The sequence below is a fragment of the Oryzias latipes genome, chromosome 20, assembly GCF_053564925.1.
Source record: "Oryzias latipes strain Hd-rR chromosome 20, Olatipes_Hd-rR_3.1".
Classification (NCBI taxonomy): domain Eukaryota; kingdom Metazoa; phylum Chordata; class Actinopteri; order Beloniformes; family Adrianichthyidae; genus Oryzias; species Oryzias latipes.
In genome coordinates, this window is record NC_136256.1 from 30000456 (window position 1) to 30024115 (window position 23660).

General features: G+C 45.2%; 1 protein-coding gene across 2 annotated transcripts in view; it reads left to right on the top strand.

Annotated features, from left to right (window-relative positions):
- LOC101155308 (collagen alpha-1(XV) chain) overlaps positions 1–21835 on the top strand; it is a 43332-nt gene extending 21497 nt beyond the window's left edge. Inside the window, exons 6-45 of one of the 2 annotated variants that reach the window (XM_011489122.4) lie at positions 2678–2752; positions 4424–4513; positions 5660–5789; positions 6039–6070; positions 6276–6440; positions 6527–6553; positions 6657–6710; positions 6778–6849; positions 6928–6975; positions 7081–7206; positions 10214–10267; positions 10635–10670; positions 10803–10937; positions 12758–12817; positions 12906–12941; positions 13094–13138; positions 13480–13542; positions 14026–14061; positions 14135–14218; positions 14323–14388; positions 14466–14528; positions 14648–14737; positions 14824–14859; positions 14967–15020; positions 16171–16227; positions 16308–16367; positions 16461–16502; positions 16727–16813; positions 16951–16978; positions 17097–17165; positions 17256–17281; positions 17372–17470; positions 17549–17690; positions 17764–17837; positions 17969–18097; positions 19873–19920; positions 20009–20071; positions 20169–20366; positions 20450–20565; positions 20637–21835. In XM_011489122.4, coding sequence (XP_011487424.1) covers positions 2678–2752; positions 4424–4513; positions 5660–5789; positions 6039–6070; positions 6276–6440; positions 6527–6553; positions 6657–6710; positions 6778–6849; positions 6928–6975; positions 7081–7206; positions 10214–10267; positions 10635–10670; positions 10803–10937; positions 12758–12817; positions 12906–12941; positions 13094–13138; positions 13480–13542; positions 14026–14061; positions 14135–14218; positions 14323–14388; positions 14466–14528; positions 14648–14737; positions 14824–14859; positions 14967–15020; positions 16171–16227; positions 16308–16367; positions 16461–16502; positions 16727–16813; positions 16951–16978; positions 17097–17165; positions 17256–17281; positions 17372–17470; positions 17549–17690; positions 17764–17837; positions 17969–18097; positions 19873–19920; positions 20009–20071; positions 20169–20366; positions 20450–20565; positions 20637–20838 — 3117 coding nt within the window. In that variant the 3' untranslated portion in view covers positions 20839–21835. The remainder of the gene's footprint in view (positions 1–2677; positions 2753–4423; positions 4514–5659; positions 5790–6038; positions 6071–6275; positions 6441–6526; positions 6554–6656; positions 6711–6777; positions 6850–6927; positions 6976–7080; positions 7207–10213; positions 10268–10634; positions 10671–10802; positions 10938–12757; positions 12818–12905; positions 12942–13093; positions 13139–13479; positions 13543–14025; positions 14062–14134; positions 14219–14322; positions 14389–14465; positions 14529–14647; positions 14738–14823; positions 14860–14966; positions 15021–16170; positions 16228–16307; positions 16368–16460; positions 16503–16726; positions 16814–16950; positions 16979–17096; positions 17166–17255; positions 17282–17371; positions 17471–17548; positions 17691–17763; positions 17838–17968; positions 18098–19872; positions 19921–20008; positions 20072–20168; positions 20367–20449; positions 20566–20636) is intronic. The other variant, XM_011489123.4, reaches the window with a different exon arrangement.
- The last annotated feature ends 1825 nt before the right edge of the window (positions 21836–23660 follow it).

Below are 23660 nucleotides of genomic sequence, written 5' to 3' on the forward strand. Positions count from 1 at the left end.
ACAGGCGACGCAGGTCAAACATCACAGGCTCAGCGAGGTGTTTCCACACGGCTCTTCCTGTTATCAGCATTGTGTCAAACGGGGCGTGACTCCGGCCGCTATAGGAGCTGGAGGTTACGCTCAGCCGTCATACGGCGTCTCATCTACACAGGACACGCCCCTTCTCCAGGGCGTGGTCTGCATGTCGACACAGCTGATGAGTTTACTCCGTATTTTTCAGGATGGAGACTTTTTGTGAAGACAGGTCAGATCAGTGGGTCTGAGTGGGTCTGAGCAGACAGGAAGTGACTTTCAAAATAAAAGGCGAGGCCACACATGTCCCCTCCAGATAAGAGCCGGACCTTGGAGTAGCTTGAAGCTTTTGCAGTGATGCAGCTTGATTTTGCCGTTACTGGGTTGGTTTTAAGCAAACAGAGGAGAATCAGGAGTCCACATTAGCATCTTTACAAACCCTTGTTGTTAGTTCATGTCTTCAGGCTCTCTATAAAACAAAATCACCATCTTTTAACATCACATCACCGTTTTGGAAGCTGAAAGGATTTTTCAGGATTCGTTTAAGATGAAAAAAGAATTGTTTTCTAACTTTGTGACGTCAGGAGGATTTAAGTTTAAGGTCGACCTCTAGAAAAACCTCATGAAGAACCGGGTTAGAGTTTATCCAGGTCATTGCAACCCCCATGTCCAACAAGGAGGACGCTGATTGGTTCTGGAAAATAAGGCGTCTCATTAAGCCTTTAGTGCAGAAATTTGAGGAGAGTTTCAAGAGCATCTGAGGGATGAGAGAAGAGTTTGTGGGTTTATGGGGAGGTTCTGGCTCTGATGGACTTTGATTAAAACACCAACCACACGGAGATTGAGTTTCCTTACAGACCAAGCTGTCTGTCCTCCGTTCCCGTCCGTCGCTCCATGACGGACGCCTTGGCTTTGCTCGCTGTCTCTCCTGCCAACAGTCTCCATGTCTTTCATTAGTCCCCTGGCCGCCGCCTCTGCCTGCTCCTTCAGTGGTTCTGGTCCGTTCAGCTGTTCAGCGTTGGACCTGCAGCTCAGTCGTGTCCTCGGGCAGAAAAGGCAGCAGCGGCCCCCTCCCTCATCGCTGTATATGAGCTAACATGGAAAATGATTACAACACTCCCAAAAAGCTGGGCTTTGTGAGGTTTCTGTGTGCAAAGACCAGATTCTGCGGCGGCTGCTTGTTTTGCTCGGTGGTTAAAACCCGTTTTCTGTTCAGGAAAGTTTGCACTGAGGTTTCGCATCATTTGTTCCCATTCAAAGCTGCTTTCCTGTTGTCCTGCTGGCTGAAATGGAGTCGTCCTCCTGACTGATGCTGCAGACGTGGGTGTTCATGCTGAAGCCCCTGCAGTTTGCAGGCGGATCAGCAGCAGAATGTGCTCTCATTCCTCTCTGGCAGGCCTGATAAGTGAGTCGCTCTCTGCTGCTTTGGCAGCAGCTTCCCTCGACATGGAAACTGCCAATAAAGCAGACATGGAGCAGAGCGTTAGGATTGCTTAACCTTTTCTCGAGGCGTCTCTGACATCTGTTCCAGTCTGTGGACTCCACCTGCATGAACCACAGCACTTTGTCTGAATGAGATGTGTTAGCTTCAGGAAAACGTCAAAGACCCCCCCCAAAAAGAACGCTGGAGACTCTCCAGTCTGGAAAAGGGACTCCCAGAGAATGTAACCCGGAAGTTAAACGGAGAATTTCACTGTAATCTTCTAGCTTTTGTCCCAGTCTTCCTCAGCGAGACTCATCAGAAGACAGAGTGGGAAGTTTCCATGACGTCACATGGGTTCCTCCTCATCTGACAGGGAGGCGAGCAGAGGAAACATCCGCCTCTATGAAGCTTTTCCTCATGAAGAGAGTTCTTCTCCTTCATGGAGACGTTTGCATCTTCTGTCAGGGCTCCTCTGTAAAACCCAGCAGGTTGGTGTTTTAGGAAACTAAACAGACGCTGGATTTCTGAGAAAAGTTCCTCTGTGGGATCAGACTGAGGAATGTTCTTACAAAAACTGTGAGAGATTTCCTTGATGTTTCCTTCACAGATGATTGTGGTTTGGTTTGAGTCCAGCAGCTGTGAGTCCTCCAGCGGTTCCAGTAGAACAGCTGTTTGTCGTCTCTTCTGGTCTTATCATCGTTAGTTCAGCAGAGACGGGACGGCCCTTCAGCTTTTAGGACCAGAGCTGTGCTTACAGGACCAGCCGCTCTCCCAAACACAAGACTTTTAGCTTTTTTATGAACGTCTGAGGAAACAGAATCTACTCTGTGAGTTCTTAGGAAGGAAAATTCCTGCAGCAAATCTCCCAGTTGGACAGAATCCATCCGTGTTCTGACATCTTCAGGAAAACCAGGCTTCACATATTTATAGAAAAGCTGGGAAAAGATTTTTCTTCCTCAGACATTTGGTCCAAAGTGAAACGAGCTACAGACACTATTGTGAAGGCCTGCTTCAAAGATTGAATCCCAACAGAACCTCTGGCTGAAATGTCCCAGAGGACCTCCTGAGCAGACCCAACACGAGAGCTAACAGGAATCTGATGATGGGATCACGTGGGGCCTGAAGCTGTGGGGGTGCAGGCAGAGCTGCTGCGTGGGAAAGAATTCCTGCGTTTTAATGAATTTCTGTGACTCAGACCGGTCCAGATTAATGTACGGCTCTTCCTCCATTGCCCCTTTGCAGGGCTCCATCCAGCAGCTGGTGCTGAAGTCGGATCCCACGGCCGTGGACGACCAGTGCGAGGAGGATGACCCCTATGTGAGTGACAACCCACTGCTCTACATGCTCTGAATGTCAATGGAACTGTCGCCCCCTCTGCTGGACGCATCAGGAACTGCAGCATTTAACAGTCAAACGTTCATTAGCATGTCTGTTTGAACAGGTGAGGCCTTTACCTGATCAGTGTTTGGGACATTCAGTCTTCTTGGTGTTTAGCTGCTGTAACCCTTCTGCTATTCTAGGCACTTTAACATTGGGAGTGGGGTCATCTAGACCCACTAGACAGTGCTCTGAACCTTTTTTCTTCAATGATTTGTGATCTTCACTGGTGTCCATGGATTACATGAAATCTTTCCACCTTTATCCATCTTTGTCATGGTAGGAAGAACACGTCAATATAAGGGGGGGGGGGGTCATCTAAGATAGAACAAGGGTTAATTGTCCCACAGAATCATTCCGACTATCCGTCAGCAGCAGATCACTGAACAGAAATCATCTGAAAACAGTTAATTAAATGTAACCACATCAGCTTCCAGTCAAATGTTGTTCATCTGTTTTCAAATACATGAGAACATTAAAGCAGACTAAACATCATTAACTGTCTCTTATGTCTGTTTTTACTCCATGAAACATTTTCAGATGGAATCTCAATGTTTGATTTTATTAGTTTATTTCAAGCATTGATTGAAAACAATACAAGAAAAAGTTCACACAGATTTATCAAAGTCATTACAGAAATAATGAAAAGCATTAATGTAAAAGTAATACAAAAAAAACTCAGAAAAACTAACATAAATGTAAGAAGAAAACATCACTCATGGTCATAAATGAGCATTTTTGCAGTGATGCATTAAAAACACACATCAGTAAATATGATCATTAACTAAAGGACTGGAAAAAGGTGAACTTATAGAATCCACTGAGTTTTTGCATTTGATAGTTTAGCAGAGTTTTCACATTCTGATCAGATCAAGTGCAGATTTTTTCAGCCTGCAGGCTTATTGATTATCCTCAGAAAGTATTCTTTCATGTTTCAGTAAAAACTAACATGAATCATGAATCACACGCCGTGGAAGAGATTTACCCAGAAATCCTCCCAAAAAACTGCAGATCAAGTCAAGAAAACTCATATTAACCAGAGAGAAGTAACCATTCATATATATATATATATGTATGAATGAATTTGAGGAGATTTTCCTTTAAGCGTTTAGCAGATTTGCATGAGTGTAAATGTAAGTTTTATTATGTTGAGCAGTAAAACCGAGTTTCTGTCAATGGGACGGACAATAAAGTTTGTATAACTTTATTGTTCTTTCCATCAGATGAATGTCTGCCGTTTAGTTCAAAGTTCTGAATTTGAACATTTCCTACATTTTGACAGTTTGATGAGATACATAAACAAACAAACTCAGATTTCTTTGGATGGTCGTCCTGCAGCTTCGTTCCTTCACTGTTTGGAAACGGAGGCTGTTTCCTGCAGAGCACAGCGTCACACGACGGCTCCCATAAAAATCCCCCAAATGTTTTCCCATCCGGATTTGGAAAAATGATCCAACAGGAACTCCATCTGCGAGTTTTGAAGTTGACTCTCAGCAGCGGTGGGAACCAAACTCATCTGTTTCTGCTCACTTTTCTTTCCCACTGCTTGACCTCAGATGACCTCTGACCTTTTCCATCTTCTAAAAAGTTGCTTGATGCTTTTCACTGCAGGCCTCTGGATACGGCAGCGGAGACGACAGTCCTGAGGATGAGGAGGGAAAAGAGGAGGTGAAGAAGATGGTGGAGGAGCGAGAATATGTGGTGTGTCTGCGCGCACACACACCCACACACACGCACACACACACACACGCACACACATGCACACATCACCTTCAGAAGCAGCAGCTCACAGAGCGGAAGAGCAGATCTGACAAACACCGTTTCTCTGAGAAACGTTGCAGAGAGGAGTTTGTTCAAGCGAAATAAAAGAAAACCAGAAAAACATTTTTCACCATTTGGTTTGAAACCAAATTAATATTTCATAATTAATTAATATTTTCTTATTATTTGTGCCTTTTCTGACTTTCCTGCAGTTCAGATTCACATCATGTAAACCCTCAGAGACACAAACTCTGGAAAATTAGGGATTTAGGTCTTAATTCTTGAACTGAAGCACAGAACAGACGACTGTTTTTGGCTTTAAAAGTTGAAAGTGTTTTGGTTTTGGTGACTTCCCCTCATGTCTGCCATTATTTACACATAGTTCCACACTTTTCTTCAAAATCTTGACTTCAGGCATCCCAGCGTTTTTCTCATTTCTTCACTAGAAGGTTGTTCACGTGTGACAGATGATCCGTCTGCAGTAACAGCAGCTCTTTAGCGGATCGTCTCTGATCCCTGCAGAGAAGTAATCCCCGCTGCTGGACGCTCAGCGCCTCACCAAAGGAACCATTGATACAAATGCTCTCCTCAAAGAGATTCACTGCATGTAACCAGATTATCTCCTCCTTGTTGCTCCTGGGATCAGAATGGCTGCCATCAGTCAAGCATCAGTGATTTTCAGCGCAGGTTTCCAGATGCGAGGCAGAGATTTCCCGCTCATTCCCTCAAGGACGGACTGAAATCCAGGAGAGATTTATGGATTCTTCATTGGCAGTGGTGTTCTGAGGTTCATCAGCAGCAGATCAAGCAGGAATCCTGTTGAAGCCAGAGGATCAGTGTGACGTGGAGGATCCCTTCAGTCTGCAGTCGGACTGAAGGGATCCTCTGTGAAAATGTTAGTTTTGGTTCAGAATCTGTAAGAAAATCCAACAAGAAGCCAAAAAATGAATGTGCTAAACATCAAACAGTTTCAGTTTTGAAGGTCAAACGTCTTTTTACAAAATATTTAACTATTTTTTTAAACTTATGGCCCCTTTTAGTTTGTTTTCTTTGCGCATTTTCAACTTTAATTTTGTGTTCAAACAGTCTTTTCCAGATTTGGACTCAACCTACAGCGCTCCAGTTCAAGCCCCGCCCACTGAGGTGTCACTCATCGACGATGAAGATGAAGAGACAAGGGATGGTTCTGGACACATGGAGGAGTCAGCACTGACAGGTAAAACTGGCAAATTCTGGTTCTGGATCGGATCTGTTTTCAGTTCCCACTGCTTTTATTTTGAAAATGCTCCACAGCCATGTTTGTAGTCCCAAAGTTCACCACCAGATAGCGCCAAAGCAGCATTTTCTGCGCATGTTTCCATCACCAGTCAATCCCACGGGCCGTGAAAACAAGAACTTTACCTTCGTGTCACGAGACTTTTCCCAAAAATGAAGAGATTTTCTGGTTTTTTTTTGTCTTTTTCAGTCCAGTCCGTTCAGACTGCTTCTCCTGAATCTGTAAGTTTTTATTTTCTGATCCTCAAAGAAAGTCTTATTGATATTTTGAGGAACATCAAACTTGTAAATGTTTGTTTAAAGGACAGGTTACTGTAAACGTAAAACTCTCAGCCTTTACTTTGTAATGTTTCAGAGAACAGCTGACCCTTTATTTTGTTCCTGTTTGTAGAAGTTCAACTGAACCAAATGCTTTTTCTTTTATCAGTTCTCTCCAGGACAGAAGGGGGAGCCAGGTCCCCCAGGACCCCCAGGACCCCCTGGCTCTCCTGGACGAGCTTCAGACGAAGGAGGGGTGCCCGGACCGCGGGGTCCACAGGGACCCCAGGGGCCTGCAGGACCCCCCGGACATCCTGGACAAGATGGACACTCTGTGAGTTTGACATTTAGGACTTTCTGCTTGTGGGATCAGGATTTGGTCCTCGTGGACTCAGATGGTCTGGTTTGTGTTCTCTGCAGGGAGGTAAAGGAGAACCCGGTCCTCTGGTGAGTCAAGTTTCCATGTCAAAGCTGCTTCCATGAGATGATCACCTTCGTCCATCGCTGTTTGACATCACCTTGGATCTGACTGCCAGTTTTGTCTCCTCAGGGACCGCCAGGATTCCCTGGGATTCCTGGAGAGCCTGGTTCCAAAGGGGAAAAGGTAAAGCGGTTAGGTTTGGGTTGGTGGTGACGCAGAATAAGACGACCTGTGCTGCTGTGTCCCTCAGGGGGATGCTGGTGTGGGGCTGCCTGGCCCCCCAGGACCTCCAGGACCTCCCAGCAAGTCCCCTAAGATCCCGGTCAGTGTTTGAAGGGTATATATTTGGAAACATGAGTGAGCGTGGATTGGCCTGATGGTATCATGGTTTGTCAAACAGGAGGGGTCTGGATTTGAGGACTTTGACAGTGACGCAGAGATACTTCAGGTAAAAGAACTTCAGTCTTTTGAGTTTCTAGATGTCTTCAACAAGTGGATGCAAAGTGATTTCAAAGTATTTCAATCTTGGTGAGGATTTTATTTTTGTTTCTAGGGCCCCCCAGGACCACCGGGACCCCCAGGACCACCAGGGCTTCCAGGAAGCCCGTCTGAAGACGTCTTCACTGGGCTTCCTGGCTCTCCAGGGAGAGATGGAGAGAAGGGAGAAGCAGGTCTTCCTGTGAGTTCTGGATCTCCTGAATGAATGTTCAGGACCGTTTTCTTACCCAGGACTCTGAACTACAAACATCTGATGGTTTTCTGCTCCTCAAGCCTGGAAATGTGTCTCTGATGCATTGTGGGTTAGTGTGACCAACCAATCAGCATCACAGATCCATTCGTTAGAAAAAATGGCTGTGGCTCCGCCCCCAGAAACAGCTGCTGTCAGCAGAGCTGTGAAGATCTGCTTCACGTTGGTGTTTTTGTATTTTTCGGTTCTTCACTAAATCCGGTTTCTGAAATTCTCACTGATCAGAGGATCCATCTGGATTAGCAGGAAGACTCTTCACTCTTCTTCTTCTGTCTGCAGCTCATCCCTCCATCTCTGTCTCCCTGTGTCCACCATGTCAGAAATCCTCAGGCGCCCGTTGTTTGCCTTTGTCACCTCCACCTCCATCTTCTGCTGCATCTCCCTGTCCTCCTCTGGCCTTTTCTCTTACCTTTTCTTCCTGACTCCGGATCTTCTTCATTCCACCTCCAAGTCTCCTGATCTGTTCTCCTCGTTCCAGACGACACACTGGATGTGCAGTCTTTGGAGAAGCCTCCTAATCTCCCAAACTCTGTTTCACCTCCTCCCTAAAAGCAGCACAGAGCTCTTTCATCACTTTATCTTCCTCATAGATCTCCTCATGGATCCTTAATATGTATCTCCACATGGATCTCCTCATGGATCTCAACATTGATCTCCTCATGTATCATTTAATAATAATACATTTTATTTAAATGGGGCCTTTCTGGGCACTCAAGGTCGGCTCACTGTACAAAAGTATTTAAAAACCTAAACATTTCATGGATCTCCTGATGGATCTCCTTATGAATCTCCTTATGGATCTCCTCATTGATCCTCTCATGGATCTCCTCCTTTGGGTTTTCTCCTCCGCTCTTGTCTCCATCCACACCATGATCAAACGTGATCATGGTGTGGATGGATCTTTGCTCTCTCTTCATCTCAATCCTTCACTCCTGAATGACCCGCCCTCCTCCTCCTCTTCTCCAGTCCAGTTTACACCCTGAAGGTCAACAGAACTGGTGTTGGTTGTTGTTAACTCAGGACTGACCCGGTTTCAAGTTCTGTTTGTGATTCACATGATTGACTTGGTTTGATCACAGATGTCCTTCCTGGCACAAACCTTTGCATTTACCCGGACTTTGGACAGGCACATGAAACGACAGGACTCTGCCCCCTTGTGGTTTTATTTAAAGCACTAAATTATTTACAACGACCTAAAAATGATTTTAAACTACCTGTGCAAAAAAAAAGGAGGTTCATTTACTTTCTTTATTTTTTATTTTTATTTTCCACAAACCTGTTTGGTACCAGAGTTCTGAGTCTTGGATTGTTACATCAGAAAGTTCTGAATCATGAACTTGTTGTCCCAACAACCATGTTTTTTCTTAAATGTGGTTCACTAAAGTCAGTCTTCATCCCTCAGGTGTGATGAGGGCGGTGGATCCTGTTTGCTGTTTTCTCAGAGAAGGATTTGTCTTTGTGGATTTAATTTAACATTAATCAATATGGGGGGGGGGGGGGGGGTAAAGCTGCTCAATTAGTTATCGATTTCTGAGGTGGATTAACTGTGCTGCTCTGCTTCTGGGTTTGGGTCAGGTTCTGGTCTGGTACCAATAAAAGAACGTTTTCTCCCATCACGCTGGCTCCCATCATGCTTTCCTGTTATGGATTTCCACACAGGATGTGAAACAGTAGGAGCACATTATTGAGGCAGGCAGGATTTTCAAATACCTTCCAATAATTCAGGTAAAGAGCCTTCATGTTTGTGTCTGGGGGGGGGGGGGGTCCATCTCTGAACCCACAGACCTGGTAGGAGCTGGTTTCAGTGGGACTGGTCCTCGGTTTACCCTGCAGTCAACAGCTGGCACTGCAGCCATGAAGCAGAGCTCTGTTGCTGCGTTCGGAGGGAATTTCAGTTTTCTTGATCCTTGCGTGATTTATGTCGTGAAGTGTTTCTTGCGTTCGTCATTCGTGTGCTGATGTCTGTCGAGGGTTTCGTTCGATGGGTCTTTATGTGAATTTGGTTTGAGCTGTTCAAATATTTTGCAGTTCCTGAGTCTGTCTGTTGCGGGGCGGGTCTCGGAAGGCGGCTGGGTAGGGGCGTCCGCAGACTCTGGTCACGCACCCCATCTGGGTGGGAGCCTCCCCCATCGGCGGCAGAAGGCCGTGTCACACAGCAGTTGTGTACATTTTGCGTATATTGCACGGACTAAAAGTGGTCACACGTGAATCTACGTGGAAAAAGTTGTGGTCGTTTCTGTGAAATGTCATGAATAAATAACGTTAAAACCACGGAATGAGTACGTATGAACCACGCAAAGAACACGTGAACCTGCACTTCAATGAATTTCTTTACGTTGACATTCAGCAGGAATCACGGCGCATCAGCACCATGGTCAGCTCCCGCCGGGTGCCCTCGCGTTAAACGGTTTGATTGCCCTGATCCAAGGCAGCCCACTGGGGGGGGGGTCTCCCGCCGAGACGGAGGACCCCCTAGGGACCTGACCCCCCCCTCCGAGCGGGAGACACCCGCGTGAATTTCACCCGGTGAAAGATTTGGCTGATGTATTTCCCGTTTCTGATTATTGCGCTGTTTATACAGAGATACGCAGAAACTGCGTAATTATCAACCGACCCAACAGCTCCAAACCGAATTCACGTAAAGAGCCGTCAGCCTCAACGGACATCTGTGCACATCCACGAATGATGAACGCAGGAAACGCTCATGAATTGTCACGCAGGAAGGCTGAAGTTTCCCCCGTGGACATGGTACGTGGCGGCGGCGTGACGCGGCTTTGACATGACTGCTGCTGTGGCTCCTGGTGTTGTAAACGCTGTTCAGGCTTTTAGGCCCAAACTGCTGTTTACGTCGTGGAGGTTTATAGCTCTTCGTGCATTTATTGTAATAAAATGTGGCTCCAGGCAGAAAATCATTGAATCTGTGCTACAACTTTTGCAGGGGATTGATGGAAAAGATGGAGAAGCTGGGCCTGTGGGGGAGAAGGGAGAAAAGGTGAGCCAATCACTCCTTTCTATAAAAAAAGTGGAAATGAAGGTAAAGCTGCGCGTTAAGCAGCTGGGGTCTGCACCAGCAGCAGCTCCACCTGCATGTGTGTGAGAGCACTCTGATTTCCCTGGTGCACACCTCTTAGCACTCAGCTACTAAAAACAATTACACGCACGCCAAGTAACCACCTAGCACAAAGAGCCAATCTCTTAATGAGTTGACCCTCCGGACTGATGAAGGCGAGGGCCTCCAGTGTAAACAAGTCTTGCTTTCTAGCGGCTCTGCTTTTGAATTCCAACCAGCAACAACAGCCTGTCTGCACTCAGCGCTGGCGCTAATGTGATTTCATTATATTTCATTTGTTGCCTAATAGGGAGAGGCTGGCGTGAGCGGGCCACCAGGACCAAAGGTAGGATCTGTTTACTGCCTGTTTGCCTGCATAATGAAGCGTCTTTAGCAGGATTATGCCGCCTTTCAAAGCCTCACTGTGCTGTCAGCTGTTCACACCTCTGGGTCTGAGTTTGGGGCTCTTCTGTTTCAGGGAGACCAGGGGTCCTCAGGGTTCCCCGGCCTGCCAGGGCTAGCAGGTCCAGAGGGACAGCCTGGTCCCAGAGGTCCACCTGGTCCTCCTGGACCTCCAGGACCAGCAGCAAAAGGCTTTGCACCAGTGTATGAGGTAGAGCGAGGGCTTGTCGAGGCTGTGAGGATTTGTGAAGCTTGTGGTGCTACAACAGTTTGGAAATTATCCTGAACGACAAACAAAATGTTCAGTTTCAAAAATTTCAAAAATAGAACATTTTTGCTTGGGTGACGGACGTGCATGCTTCCATGTTGACCTTCGGAAACCTGATTAATCGTCTTCATTTTTCTTTCTATTCTCAACGCTGAGCTACAAACCAGCCAATCACAGACTAGAGGGTTCATGCTGATTGCTCAGGATTCCATCCAATCACGTGTCTTTGCCTGACCTTAAGGCTTGACCTCAGATACAGAAAACTTTAACGGTTCTGTTCTTCAGAACCCAGAAGAACCAAAAAGACATCTCTGCTTTGTATTTATGGGATTATTAATATAATGATTATTAGAAATGAAGGAATAAAACATTTAAATATGAAGAGAAAGCTGCATTTTTTAAACTTTTATATTTGTCTTTACTTTTGAGAAAATGACTCATAAGTTCCTTTCAGAATAAAACTCCCTGTTCACTCAGGATCATCAGCTGGAGTAAATGGACTTCATCTGAAACATGAGCGATTAAACGTCCTTTCCTCGGGTTCTCCAGTCTGCTGTGATGATCCGTCGTCCTTTTCTCTGCTGCTGTTTTCATTTATGAGCCGATAGAAAAACTGTCTGTGATTTATGAACAAAAATCCATCTTTTCTCCCCTGAACAGAAACTAAACTCTGCTGCACAAGATAACATGAAATGTAAATGTCTCAATGAAAACAGTGTTGCAGAGTTTCCAAACTTTCATGATTATTATGGTCTGTATTTGTGTTCATTCTGGAGGATTTTTAGATCAAACAGTCACAAGTTCATAAATCAAACTAAAATGACGTGTGTGCTGATAAAGTCACCCTTATATGTAAATGATCATAACTGTATTCATTTTCTGTCAGTGGATGGTAAAAGAACCACGTTTGGATATTTGGCTCCTGTTAGATCCATAAAGACACACGATTGGAGGAAACCCTGACCAATCAGCAGGAACCCTCTTGTCTGTGATTGGCTGGTCATGACGGCCAACAAATGCAAACATGAGACGTTTCATTTTTAACATAGAAAATCTTAGTAGGGCGGCCGTGGTGCAGCGGTAAGGCGGTCAACCCACGATCATAATTTTGCAGGTTCAATTCCCGCCTTGCCCGTCAAAGTGTCCTTGGGCAAGACACTGACCCCCACCTTGCCCCTGGTGGGAGGCTGGCGCCAGTGTTCAGCAGCAGAGCCACCATCTGTGTGAATGTGTGTGTGAGTGTGTGTGCGTGTGTGGGTGTGTGTGTGTGTGTGCATAGGTGAGTGGGTCTGTGACTGTAAAGCACCTTGGGCCTTGTAGGTAGAAAAGCACTATATAAGTATACACCATTTATTTTCAAATGGAACATTTGGTTTACAGTTTAGGAAAACGTCATTTTCAAAATGGACTTTTGTTCTGATTTAGTAATTTTATAAAGAAGATCGTCCAGTTAATGAAGCATTTTAGTGTTTCCAAAGGAGAGGAGGCTTTAGTTCTCCCCAAACTCCAAGAGATTTCCACGTTTTCCGTTTCCATCGTTTTACTCGGATCATTATTCGTTTGCTTCTTCTTCTGATTGGATCGTTCTAAATGAACCGATCAGGAACCACAGAGGCTGATCCGATCATCGTTCATGTGACTCTATCTTCCTCTGCACTGGTGCTGCTGGAGTGAATGCAGACCTCAGGTGTGTCTGACTGGAAGCTGCTGCAGAGGAGTTCAGCTTAGATGGGTCTGAACGGTTCTTTCTTCTGTTTCTTGAGGACCTGGAAGGATCTGGAATGCTGGATGACTTTGGAACCACATTGCTTGGAGGTCATCAGGTAGGAATGAGACGATCAACGCCTGCTGTCAGTTCTTCATGTCACTTGCTGCTGTGACGGTCACCTGAGATGTTCAACGCTTTTGTAGGTTTCCCCAGGAATTCCAGGACCTCTAGGACCGAAGGTATGTTCACGTGTCTGCAGCTTGTCTTCCTGATAGATCTCAGATGATGTCATTGTGCTGCTGAGCCTGGTTGTATTTCAGCTCAAACACATTTTCTTCACATTTCCTTCATAAGCTGTGTCCTTGTTTTTGGGCCTTGACGCTCGCTGTAGGGTAAAGACGGATTAGACGGCGTCCCAGGAACGCCGGGGCAAAAGGTGAGATTGTTACCTGCTGTTGAGCTGCCCAGCAGCAGTCAGACAAGCTTCTTTAAAGTCTGGTTAAAGGTCGTTCTGGGGGTGTGTGTCTATCTTTAAAAGGGGGGGATCTCACAGACTCCAAAAGATGCTTTGCTGTAAATCTGATCTAAGTTCAGAGGAATTTTTGGCTCTCCAGCAGCAAAGTCATTCATCACCCCACATTGTCCTGATAAATGTCTGTGTGAGGAGAGCAGAGCCACTTTGTTTTCATTTTCACATGATCGCAGAGCGGAAAGGGGCTTCGGGAAACTCTAGTCCTTCATATCAGAGGCTCATGCCACCAATTTCTCTTTTCTCAGGGAGAGCCGGGCGACGCTGGACCTCCAGGAACTCCTGGTTTGGAAGGACCAGAAGGATCCCAGGTCTGTTTCATCAAAGATCCTGACGCCTTGTGTCATTTCCTGTTTTTATCTAAAGCAGATAAAGCACAACAGAGGAAACAGAGGAGGAATCTGATCCCACAGAGAATCGTCTGTCTTTAAATGGAATATTGATATTTGGCAAATTCGTCTTTTCACTGCAGATTGACTCAAATCATTGAGTCAAAAGTGATCAGTGAGCATTGATGAGCACCCCCCCTCCCGTTACAGGAAGGAGTTTCATCTTCTCATCCTCTCTGTTCTGTTTAGCAGTAGAAAGCCGGCTGATCCGAGCTGAAACGGACTTTTTTCTTGGTCAGGAATCAGACACTGTCAGAGCAGCACAGATGCCGGCTGCTCTGAAAGCTCTGAAGAAAATATGATCACAGTCGAATTATCCATGACGAACTTCTAAACCTCCGTCACATAAATGACAAACATGAATATGAAACATGACGGAAATTTATGTCTTGTCCACATTTTCAGGGACCAAAGGGAGACAAAGGTGACCGAGGCCAAAAGGTGAAACCTCTCCTTAAGTCCTTCAGTAACACCTTCTATTTCAGAGGAGCTGAACTGACTGTTTGGTGTTTAGGGAGAGGCAGGACGAGATGGACTGGCTCTGCCAGGCCCCCCAGGACCTCCTGGACCTCCTGGACCCATCATCAACCTCCATGATGTAAGGCCATCCAGTCTGTCCGCCTGAAGAGTGAAGACTCTCCAGTTTCCTCAGGTTTCTCTGCGTTGTTCTGGACGATCATATTGATGCTGTGTTCTTCTCAGCTTCCCCTGAACGACACTGATGGTGCCTTCAATTTATCAGGAATTTTTGAAGCCCAGGGACCCCCTGTAAGTAAAAAGAGAAAACCATGATTCCTTTGTCCTGCATTTGGGATTCAGACCTTTGTTTACTCTGATTTTCAAAGGGACCACAAGGTCCAAAGGGAGACATGGGGTTGCCAGGGTTCCATGGATCTCCAGGACTAAAAGTGAGACAGATGCTGCTTCCTGCAGTTTGTCCCGCTCTGTGTCGCGTTCAGCATGATGGATTTGTTTGTGGTCCTGGTCTCCCGATGAACATTTGGTTTGCACGTGTGTTTGTGCTCAGGGGCAAAAGGGCGAGCCGGGGCTCGTCATCGCAGCAGATGGATCCATGATGTCACACCTGGCTGGACCAATCGGGCCCAAAGGAGTAAAGGTGAAATCTGCTTGACCTTCAGCAAGTCAGCTGACAGTGAGAGCCATGCATGAGTGTGTGCAGTATCTGAAAGTGTGTGTTTGTAGGGAGATGGCGGTCTTCCAGGACCTCCTGGAGTTCCAGTAAGTCTTCATAAAACCAACTTTAACCTTTTAATCATCAAAACATTTTTGGTCTTTTACTTTTTAAAGTAACTTCTCCATTTTCCTGTTTTTTAAATAACTAACAGGGGCCAGTGGGGCCAGCAGGACCCAAAGGGGACATTGGTCTCCCTGGACGTGCAGTAAGCAGCATCACCTCTGAACACGCACACCACCCTTACTGAAGAGCAGCTTTTGATTCCATTTGATCTATATAGCCCAGTATTACAACACAGCTGTCTAAACGGGCTTCATAGGGGCAATTCTTATAATACAAAACAACAGCTGATCGCTAAACTGAGCTAAACTAAACTAAACTAGACTGAACTAAACTAAACTGAGCTAAACTAGACTGAACTAAACTAAACTAAACTAAACTAAACTAAACTAAACTAAACTAGACTAGACTAGACTAGACTAGACTAGACTAGACTAGACTGAGCTAAACTAGACTGAGCTAAACTAGACTGAGCTAAACTAGACTGAGCTAAACTAAACTAAACTAAACTAAACTAAACTGAGCTAAACTAAACTAGACTGAACTAAACTAGACTGAACTAAACTAAACTAAACTAAACTAAACTAAACTGAGCTAAACTAAACTGAGCTAAACTAAACTAAACTAGACTGAACTAAACTAAACTAAACTAAACAGACTGAACTAAACTGGGCATCCCTCCTTCTCTTTTGATCAAGATGCTTCTAAAGGCTTCTGGTCATGATGATCTATCTATCTTTGGTTATTCATAGAGGAATCGGGCTGCAATGAGACAATAACCAGTAGGGGGCAGCAGAAGCATCTACTGCTGCTTACCTACAACATGAAGAAAACGGCCCGATTTCTCGCAGACTTACTGAAGTGAAAGACAAACAAACAGGAGTGAATGCATCATTCAGATTTGCATCAGTTCCCACTTCAGCTGTGCAAAGTTTTATGAGTCTGTTGTTGGATTTGAGCTTTTAGGTGGAGTCCCAGAGTTTTCATGGAACTGGTTTTCACATTCGAGTAAATAAATAAAACCTGGTTTCCTTGGAGCTGATCTGGAGCCGCCTGGTCGTCTTTGTGGTCGTTCAGTTTGTCACAGAGTTTGACCATCAACTCTGAAAACGGATGTCTGAGAAAACTGCAGATCTAAGCGCAAAACGGACAAACAAACGAAAACATGCTTGTTTTTCTGGGCTGCTTTTCCTTAAGCTTTAAACAGACTATGCTGTCAGTTATAAACGATTCCACTTCACCGTCTTCTCTGAGCCGCCACACAGGAATATTCTCTGATTTGTTCTGGACTGCAGGGCCGCCCAGGGCTGATGGGGCCTAAAGGAGAGAAAGGGGATCCCCGGGGGCTGCCTGTGAGTCTGTTTAAATTAAAAATACCGCTTCAACACGGTGTATTCCTTTCTTTCTAATTCCTTTTTTTCACTCGTGTCAGGGACTTCCTGGTCCTCCTGGACCTCCAGGTCGTCCTGGAATTTTCAACTGTCCCAAAGGAGTAAGAGTTCTGTTGTTGTTAGTCCTGCGGTTCCGTTTGGACCTGAATTTTACGTCTCATGTTCTGACCTTCGTTGTCCTCTGGTCCCTGAAGACAGTGTTCCCAATCCCCCCCAGACCCCACTGCAAAATGCCCGTAAGTGACCGAAAGAGCAGCACGCAGTCACAGCATGTCAGCGTTCAAACATTAGCAAACAAAACCACGTCAGCTCTTCATCCAGCTGTTCATAACCAACAACATGATCAGTCTGAACCCCCCCCTCTCCACAATATTCTCTCCCCCTCTCTTTGATATCCACTAAGCACAGACATTAACAAGCATGTGTTTTTCTTTGCCCCATCGATCCGTTCACCACTCAGAACTGGTTCAGAGTTGTTGGGAGATATTTCTGCATGCTGCATGTCAACACTGGAAAGGTGAACAATCGCTGTCAAGACCTGTCAGAGGTAGAACTCCATCCCATCCACAGTAAATCTGCACTTTCCTGCTCCTGCATGTGGTTTAGCATCCAACACTGGAACATGCATGTTACCAAATGCTGTCATCACCAACATGTGTTGCTGTTTCTGCTCTCTTGTTTCAGCTCAATCCCAACGGAAGCATTGCAGCTGGTAGGTCGGGTCCTTGCTCACACAAAACAGCCTTTTTATGGAGTCCAGGGAAAAGGGGTTTACTTCTGGGAGTCAAAAGCTTAGCGTTCTGAAGCGTTTCTGTCTTTTCGTGGTAAAGGTAACTGCCAGTCAGGGCTAAAAGGAGAAAAAGGGGAGCCGGGTCCTCCAGGCACAGCAGCTGCTCCATGTGAGTCAGCAGCTCCAAACACAACTTACACAAATGTACAGAAAAGCTCCAGGACTTCAGACTGTTGACCTGTTTCTTCTTCTGTTGCAGTCACTTTTGTCCCCAGAGGAAGTGTGGTACGTTTTCAGAAGCTTCCTCTTTGCTCTTGTGGGTTTAATGGCCTCCAGTTTCTTTTTCATGATGCTTTTGTGGGTGTGCACTCTCAGGGCTCCAGAGGAGACCAGGGCGTCAAAGGGGAGAAGGGACAAAAGGGGGACTCAGGGTCTCCAGGCCAACCAGGGATACCAGGGAGGTCCGGACTGGTGGTGAGTCCAAGCTCCCCACTTGGTGCATCCTTCCCAAAGAAACTTTGCAGAAACAAAATCCTCGCAATTTTATCTCAGGGACCCAAAGGGGACTCTGTGCTCGGTCCTGCAGGCCTCCCAGGAGTGCCAGGCCCACCGGGGGCTCCAGGCTTTGGCAGACCAGGTCCTGTAGGTCCCCCTGGTCCTCCTGGCCCTCCTGGTCCCCCTCTGTTTGGATCAGGTATTCCAAACATCTGAAACAGTCATCACAGCCGAAGCGGTGGACAAATGCTGAATCTGTTGTTGTTTGGCAGCTTGGTCCAATGTTGGTCCCCCAGGACCTCCAGGACCCCCTGGACCCCCTGGTGCTTCAAGCAATGCAGCAGCTGTGAGTTAACATGACCTGATGTCTGATGCTCTGACGACACAATGAAGCACAAAGCTGTAAAGTTCCCAATCATGAGCTGTGTTTGCAGCAACTAGCATCAGATAACATCAGGACACGGGCTTCTGTTTCAGATAAAAACCTTTTCGACCCGAGAAGGCATGATGCAGCAAACCCTCCGGGACGCAGACGGGACTCTGACATTCGTGACGGCGTCAGGAAGCCTCTTCCTGAAGGTTTCCCAGGGATGGAAAGAGATACAGGTCAAAAGTCTGCAAAAACCTGCCCCCTAGAAAGAATAAAAAACCATTAAATCAGCAAAAACAAATCTGTCAGTGGAGTCAGAGAAATGCTCTTACCAGGAATTCTTATTTTAAGAAAAACATTCTAGTCACCAACACACTTTCTTAAACTAAAAACTGAAAAAAGATGATTTTTCTTGCAAAACAGAAAATCAGAAATTATTTTTCTTAAATGAAGAGTCTTCAGATTCCATTTTTTCCGTTCAGTATTAGGCAGCCGTAATGAATCATCAGAAGTTCTTTTAGTGCCAGCCTGCAGGTTGATGCTTTGTGTTTTTGTGCTGTGGAGCTTCTTGGCTGTGCGTCAGCGGGAAGCCCTTCTGAAGGTGAAGCGGTCTGTCTTTTTGGGGGGGTGATTAATGATGTCCTGACAAACCTCCAGCAGCTCCCATTTATAAAAATCAAGCTGCTTTAACCAAACAGAGCTTTGTTTCCATTCATGCTGCAGCTTCGATGTCCCCCATCTAAACTGTCTGAGGCAGATTTTTCTGTTTGCTGCACACTGGAGGGTAAGAGAGGAATGTTTGGAGCAAAAACCGGCTTTTCCACTCTTCTCTGTTGTATTGATCTGGTTTAAGGGGACGCACTAAAGAGTCATTTCACATCAGATCCATGCTAAGCTGTGTTTGGTTCACATTGTGCACTTGTCTCTGGAATTAGACGGTTTTGCTTGAAGGATTGAATCAGATCAAATTCAAAAATGCAAGAAGTCTCAGGGAAATATTGTGATTGAACATAAAAGACCCACAAAAATCCTGCAAAAAGTGTTGTTAAAGTTCCACTCTGATCATCTTCTGATCAATTTTCAAAGGGTTCTCTGTGGTCTTTTCATGATGATTTTGCCACTTTTAGCCTAAATCTAAAAACCTGTGTCGTTTTCTAGGACATAGTCTCTGCAGAGCAGCAGGAGTTCATCAGAAATTCATTTCTGTTGTTGTGGGCAGAGAAACACCGCCCCCTTTCCTCTCCCCCTTGCTGAGGGCTCTGAGTTTATGGTTCTGCCGACATATTTTCTGTCACAAATATGATCTTTTTCAAACTGCATTTTTTATTCACAAGGATTTGACTAAATGAATTCTCAGAAATGCAGCTTTAAGCTTAATATTCTGGAAATATGTCCTCCATCTTCATAAAAAGGCCACGAGAAAATGTTAAAAACACCATTTTCCCCAGAGTGGATCTGCAAACAATGCCTCTTCTCTGCAGAAATGTCTTCATTTGTCTTTGGGTCCTAATGAAGGAGGTCAGGCCTTACTGGACTCAGTCCAGGTCAGAGTTGATGATCCAACAGTCAGAAAGAAACTTCTGGACAAACTTGGATCCGTGGACAGTTAAGGACGAAGACACTGCTGGACGGACTGGTGTTCTGATGAGACACTAGAGGAACCTTCTGGAATGTTTCTGTTACATCTGGACTGATTCAGGTTTAAAACAGCACCAGAGCAGCAGCCAAGCATGGTGGTGGGGCTGTAATGGTTTGGGAATGCTTTGCAGCTTCGGGAGAAGGATGAATGTTTGTTTCAGTGGTGTAAGCAGGACTTTACTGAGATCACTTTCACGTCTTACTTGGATGCTTTATGACCTTAGTGTTGAAAATAGTTTCTAAACACCAGAATTTGATCATTTTTTTTAATTTTGAAAGAAAATCTTTTCAGACGCAAAGACCTGCTGACAAATGTCTGATAGCAGATGTTTGTTAACATGACAGGACATGTTCTTTGGGTTCTTCTTTACAGCTTGGAAACCTGATCTACCTCTCCAGTAACATTATTCCACAGGACGAGGTATTTGTCCCACAATCTCAAGAGTTGGACAAACGAAAGCCCTGGACACCAATGTTCTCATTAATCAAACCACAACTTTTGTTTTCAGCCTCAAGCTGCATTTCATGTCAGAGGAGAAATGCTGCAAAGAATCCGCTCCAGTCCAGAAAGGGTGAGTGTAAAAGGCTCAGATGTCATTCACATGAACTTCTTAAATGACACGGGAAAAGGATTCTAGTCATTAATCCAGTGATTCCTCTCCTCTCAAGCTGACCCTGGTGGCCTTGAACCAGCCGCACTCGGGCGACATGATGGGGCTGGACGTGGCTGACCGCATGTGCTATGAGCAGGCAAAGGCCATGGGTTTGGCTCCCAACTACCGCGCGTTCATTTCATCCCACAAGCAAGACCTGGTCCATGTGGTCTACCCTGGCTTCAGAGAAACTCTACCAGTGACCAACCTCAGGGTCTGGTTTGGCCTCTTTCTACCAGCCTTCACTAAGCTGACAGCTCTTCCTGAATGTGTGTAACCCACCTGCTGTCCTTTCAGGGAGACGTGATGTTTCAAAACTGGCGTTCAATTTTCAGTGGCAATGGGGGGTCGTTTAGTCCCCGAATACCCATCTACTCCTTTGATGGGCGGGATGTCTTATTGGATCCATTCTGGTGTGTGAGGTTTGCTTTGCAGCTTTTTTGTTTGTCGTTTTCGTAACTTGTTGCTTTCCGCCGTCCGTCAGGCCGAAGAAAAGCATCTGGCACGGCTCAACCAGTCGCGGCCTCAGGATGGTGGACAAACACTGCGAGACGTGGCGTGCAGACGACCTCTCTGTGACTGGCCAGTCATCCAGCCTGACCTCAGGGCTGCTGCTGGGCCAGCAAACGCGAAGCTGTTCCAACGAGTACATCGTCCTCTGCATCGAGACCCACAAAAACCTTTGACCTTTTCCCTGCACCACTTTACACACCATCACTCCAAAACACCATCACCAGGATGGGTTCAGCTCATCCTGGGTGCTGCCATGTGTCCTGTTTGAGCTTCACCTCTTGCCTCCCAAACACCAACCTGTCGATCCGTTTATGAGGCCGTACATTACTCCAGAAGACGACTCCAGGTATGTTCTGTCCAGGTAAGACCAGGGGACATTGATGCTACGCTGAAGCTGAAATCACTGCAGAACTACTAGGAGGCATATTTAAGACTGTTGGGAAATAAACTCATTTGATGACAAGTGTGACAAAAAAACATCCAAAGCTCAATGTGGTCATGACATCCTGCCAAAAGCACCTTAAGTCTCCCTCCAGAACGAAGGTTCAGCAGTCCAAAGAAACATCAGAGGGACTGATGCAGAGATGTGGACGTCTCCAACATGTGGCAGTCCACATGTTTTCAGATGCAAAGTTCTTTTGTGACATTTTTCTTTCTGCTTTGTCCTTTTGGACTTTTTTATGACCTTAAAGAAAAACATTTCCACTGAAAGAGACGAGCAGAGTTCAGCCAAAGTCATCTTTAATGCACTGTACCGTATTTTCTTCTGTCATATCGTAGTTTATTCTATAGTTTTCATCCTCTTTGTCATTTTGGCTTCCCAACAGCTCTTTCCTCTACAGGGTTATTTAATTTAATGTCAGTGATTTATTTATACCGTCACAGCACATAAGGTGAAATCAGATGGTTCAACTTAAGAATGTAAATCATCATTTGTTTGTCAAATGGTTGTTTGTTCTCACTTTTTATCTGCTGTGATCTTTAGTTTTGTACTTTACCTTTTTTTTTAAAACAAAACTTGTCAATTTGAGGCTAAATTAAAGCTCAGAAGTAGAATTGATTTCAATTAAGGAAGCAAATTCGATTGATGTTGAAGAGAAAAACAATGAAAGAGCATGTTTTAGTAAAAATGCTGGTGCTTTGTTGAATAAATCCTTTTCTTTTCATAAATGTTTGTGTTTTATTCTCCATCACTTTAGATAACACAGTTCCTTCACTTATAATAATATGTTTTTAATAATGAACACTAATGAAATAAGAGCCGTCCCGCTGGTGTTGGGCGGAGGCAGTCAGTCTGGACCGAGGCGGTCAGTCTGGACGGAGGCGGTCAGCCTGGACGGTCTGTCTCAGGGCTCATGGAGCTGGAGCATCACTCTGCTGTTGTGTGAGAGGATGTTCCTTCTGACAGAATGTCTTTCTCTGGCCTCGTTGGTTTGTTTCTTGGCCTCAGAAAGCATAAAAAGAAGGTGGATGTTTACGATATGCTTCATTCAGCAGCTATTGGCAGATTTTTGTCATATTTGCATTGTTTTCCACATATTCTGTGTAAAAAAAACAACAGCTTTTCATGTGGAAAAAAAAGAACGACTTTTGTTTGGTAATTTACAACAAGTTTATGAAAGTGACATTGTTATAGAAGTAATTAACAAAATTAGGAAATAGTTGTTGCTTCTACTGAAAGTTTTAGGGGTCCTTCTTCTCTTCTCTCTCATCCAGGGCCGGCCCTGGTCTTCCGGGGGCCCTAAGCGAAATTTAATTTGTGGGCCCTCTAACTGATCAGCAGCACCAACAAACTGTAATGAGTTTTTTTCTTGGTAATATTAGAGAGCAGATTGTCTTGATATTTAATGCCCCAGCCGTAGAACGGCGTTGTGACGTTCCCCTCGCTGAGTGGAGGGTGAGTTGATACAAAGCAATGCACGGAGCTGACGGTGGTTCATTTCCATCAGCCACCTGCTTAGAACGCTGCCCTGCTGGTAGAAACGTGTGTCGCAGGCTATGAATGTTGAAATTTAATATTTATTCTACACATTCTTACAGCATTGGAAAACGTTAAGACTGTTTGTGTCTTGTTTTTCCTCCTACATAAACCATATTAAAACAAAAAATATATTTCTCTCCCCCATCTTTTTACATTTTCAAACATTTTTGAAAATGCTCCAGGGAGCCACTAGGGCGGCGCTAAAGAGCCGCATGCGGCTCCTGAGCCGCATGCGGCTCCTGAGCCGCATGCGGCTCCTGAGCCGCATGCGGCTCCTGAGCCGCATGCGGCTCCTGAGCCGCATGCGGCTCCTGAGCCGCATGTTGTCGACCCCCGCACTAACCCATTAGGGGACAGCGCATCATGTGTACCAGGGACGGCCATTTTCTCTTAACACAATTTTTAGAGAACATTCTAAAAATCGTTTTTGTCTTCCGGTTATTTATGACATAAGTCTCCAACTTGGTTCATCTTTAGTCTGGTAGGAGAATCAACGACTTCTGTGCTATAAGATAGGTGATGAAGGTTGATATTAGAGCTACAGCTAACTAGTAGTGAGACAGGTACCTAGAAGACTAGAACCGACAGGAGGGCTAAACCAACTAGAACTAACTATTAACAGAGGAGGATGTAGATTTTTCTTAAATACGTCAAGAAGAAGCTGCAACTCAATCATGATAGTACCTTCACGCCACAAACACTACATTACTATACTTACTAAATCATTGTCTTTCTAACTCTAACTCTAAAAGTTGGTGCTCTCTATTATTAACCATTAAATATAAAAACTAAATAGAAATATACTAAACCTATAATTGTTGCTAGTTAAATTAATAGTCTATAAATAAAAGTTTTACTTACCTACACCACAATCCCTCACCTGCCCTCCAGGTGTTGCTCTACCTGTATTACATCTACAGTATGCAGACCCTCCACACATCCAAGCTGCATTCTGCATGGATCTATCTAAATGCACATCTTCTTCTGGGATCCTCTTCTCCTGGTCCTCCTTCC